Raw genomic sequence first — 2963 nt, 5'->3', positions numbered from 1 at the left:
CTCCATTACAAGATGGCACCGGCATCCGGCAGAACGCACCTAGTAAAAAGGGCAATACGCAGGCGCCTGGTAACGTCCCTACTCAAAGGGACACGTACGTTTTGGTACGTCATCTGGCATAATTGGCAGTGACCAGTCAGAGAGTGACACGTCCTAGGCGAGGATAGTTTCCTATATAAGGGACGGTTATTCCTCACTCTCCGTCTCCGCATTGTAAGCTTATGCTCTCTCTCTCAAGACGCATTAAAGCTTTTCTGTAGTAGGATCCTGTGTGTGCTGCGTCGTTCCTGCTGGCGAGACGAAGCGCGGGACATCTGGTGCCAGAAACCCGGGAAAGACCTCACCATCGTCAGCACCTTCGGAGATCCCTTGGCGACAGGGAGGATTCAGAACTGCAGGTAGATACGTTCGGAGAGGCAGCCCTCTCTTGGACTTTGGTCTGGGGTTGTCACCGCCTTGGGAAGGATTTGTTGAGGCTATAGTATTTGTCCTGGGAGCCACCCTACTCTTTATGTTCTGTTTTCACCGTTTTCGTTGTTAAAAGGACGATCACAGCAGCTGAAGGCGCGTCTCAGTCTCTCGTATATAAGTGAGCTTCGCGCAGCTCCCTTTTACCTTCGATTTTGACTGTTGAGGAACAAGGACGCGATAAGGCCGACGTAGATAAGCGGCACCGTCCGGGGAGGCGCGTGTAAGACTCCCGTACATAAGAGAGCAGCGTGTCCGTCTCTACCCTTTCACCTCACGCCTTGTCAGACAGACGTAGATAAGCCGCCGGCGTTCCTGGCCCATCATGGGATCCTCACAGTCTGTGGTCACGGCCTTGGAAACAGTGTTAAAGCAGAGGAACATCAAAATTGGAGGAGGAACACTTAAAAACTTTGTGAAGGAGGTGGAGAGGGTGGCGCCTTGGTTTGCCTGTTCAGGCTCGTTCACGATTGCCTCATGGAACAAACTTGGAAAAGACCTTGACAGAAAATTGGCGGAAGAGGATCTGCGCCTAGGGACCAAAGCTATATGGAAGCTGGTTAAGAATTGTTTAAAGGATGAAACGTGTAAGGCAGCAGTAGTAGAAGGACAGGCCACTCTCGAGGTAGTCCGGGAAAGTCTGTCAGAAACCGAACGTAGTGAGAGGTTGGGCACGCACAAGAAAAAAGACGTCCTAAGAAAGAAAAAGTGCCCTCCCGGTAAGTCCAAAGACAAGGGAGCGTTGAAATTTTCAGATTCCAGCACTTCCTCCTCTACACATAAACCAGGAGGGGGAGCCAGCCTATACCCTGTGAAAGAGCTAGAAGCGCTGAACCTCGACAGTTCTGAAAGCTCTGAAAATAAAACCTTAGACTCAGAGGAGGAGGCTGAGCTAGATGAGGAAGCAGCTAAATATGAGGAGGAAAGATATTACCCAGATGAATGTAGGGGAAGTAATAGAAGCCTTCTAGCGCGGCCGCCACCAACGGCACCTCCTCCATATGAGACACGCTCACGCGCCTTCTCACTAGTCCCCGAGAGGGTGAGAAGAAAGCTGAGTATGACATTTCCTATCTTTGAGACTCCGGAGGGAGGACGGGTCCATGCCCCTGTTGAATATAATCAGATTAAGGAATTAGCGGAATCAGTTAGAAAGTATGGAGTCACGGCCAACTTTACTCTAACACAACTCGACAGGTTGGCCATGACAGCATTGACACCAGCTGATTGGCAGATGATTGCTAAGGCAGCCCTTGCCAGCATGGGCCAATACATGGAATGGAAAGCGCTCTGGTATGAGGCAGCCCAAACACAGGCCAGAGCAAATGCTACGGCCTTAATACCTGAGCAACAAGAATGGACTTTCGAACTCTTAACAGGACAGGGCCGCTTTGCAGCTGATCAGTCTGCTTACCACTGGGGCGCCTATGCTCAGGTCTCCAGCACAGCTATTAGAGCCTGGAAGGCACTGTCCAGGAGAGGAGGGATTGATAATCAACTTACAAAAATCGTTCAGGGACCCCAGGAAAATTTCTCAGATTTTGTAGCTAGAATGACAGAGGCTGCAGGACGAATCTTTGGCGATCCTGAACAAGCAGCACCACTAATAGAACAGCTCGTTTTCGAGCAAGCCACCCAGGAGTGCCGAACAGCCATAGCCCCCCGAAGAAATAAAGGGCTACAGGATTGGCTTAGAGTTTGCAGGGAACTTGGAGGGCCCCTTACTAACTCAGGCCTGGCGGCTGCCATTCTCCAGTTCCAGCGACGCCCCGTTAAAGGGACGGATAAAAGATCATGCTTTCAATGTGGGAAAACAGGCCATCTAAAAAGAGACTGCAGGATGACAAAAAGAGACAGGGGGTCTGCAACCCTCTGTGTCCGATGTGGCAAAGGCTACCATAGGGCTGACCAGTGCCGATCAGTGAGAGACATTAAAGGCAAACTACTCCCTCCTTTGGAGACTCGACCTAATGAGATGTCAAAAAACGAGCTGGTGGGCCCCCGGTCCCAGGGCCCTCAAAGATATGGGAACCGCTTTCACAGGGCCACGACCCCGGCAGAGGAGGTCCCCAAAGAGGCGACACAAAATTGGACCTGCATGCCGCCTCAGACTTCTTTCTAATGCCCCAGATGGGCATTCAGCCAATTCCTGCTCAGACTGTGGGGCCTCTACCCCCGGGAACCATAGGCCTTGTCCTTGGGAGAGGATCTCTCGCCCTACAAGGACTGATAGTCCATCCAGGCCTTGTTGAAGCTCAGTGCTCTCTTGATATTCAGATTCTTTGTTCAAGTCCTGATGGGGTTTTTTCCATAAGTAAAGGAGATAGAATAGCACAGTTATTACTCCTTCCGTGCTTCCAGGCCACGATACAGGAAACCAAGGGACCCATGGGGTCCACTGGTCATGATTCGGCATATTTGGTGGTTCACCTTAACAACCGCCCAAAATTGAGCTTAGAAATTAATGGAAAGAGGGGCTGGGGATTTAGCTCAGT

General features: G+C 51.0%; 1 protein-coding gene across 1 annotated transcript; it reads left to right on the top strand.

The window, feature by feature from the left end:
• The first annotated feature begins 793 nt into the window (after positions 1-793).
• Positions 794-2590, top strand: LOC148007237 (uncharacterized). The gene has a single exon (XM_087603180.1). It carries the CDS (start codon positions 794-796, stop codon positions 2588-2590), a length of 1797 nt encoding a protein of 598 aa, XP_087459306.1.
• Positions 2591-2963: the final 373 nt, after the last annotated feature.

This window comes from Rattus norvegicus, chromosome 1 (assembly GCF_021556685.1).
Source record: "Rattus norvegicus strain SHRSP/BbbUtx chromosome 1, alternate assembly SHRSP_T2T, whole genome shotgun sequence".
Classification (NCBI taxonomy): domain Eukaryota; kingdom Metazoa; phylum Chordata; class Mammalia; order Rodentia; family Muridae; genus Rattus; species Rattus norvegicus.
Note: the sequence above shows the minus strand (reverse complement) of the source record. Positions and strands in the feature narration are given on the sequence as shown.

Coding starts and splice junctions, on each gene's coding strand:
- LOC148007237 (XM_087603180.1), top strand. CDS start 794: ATGGGATCCTCACAGTCTGTGGTCACGGCCTTGGAAACAGTGTTAAAG.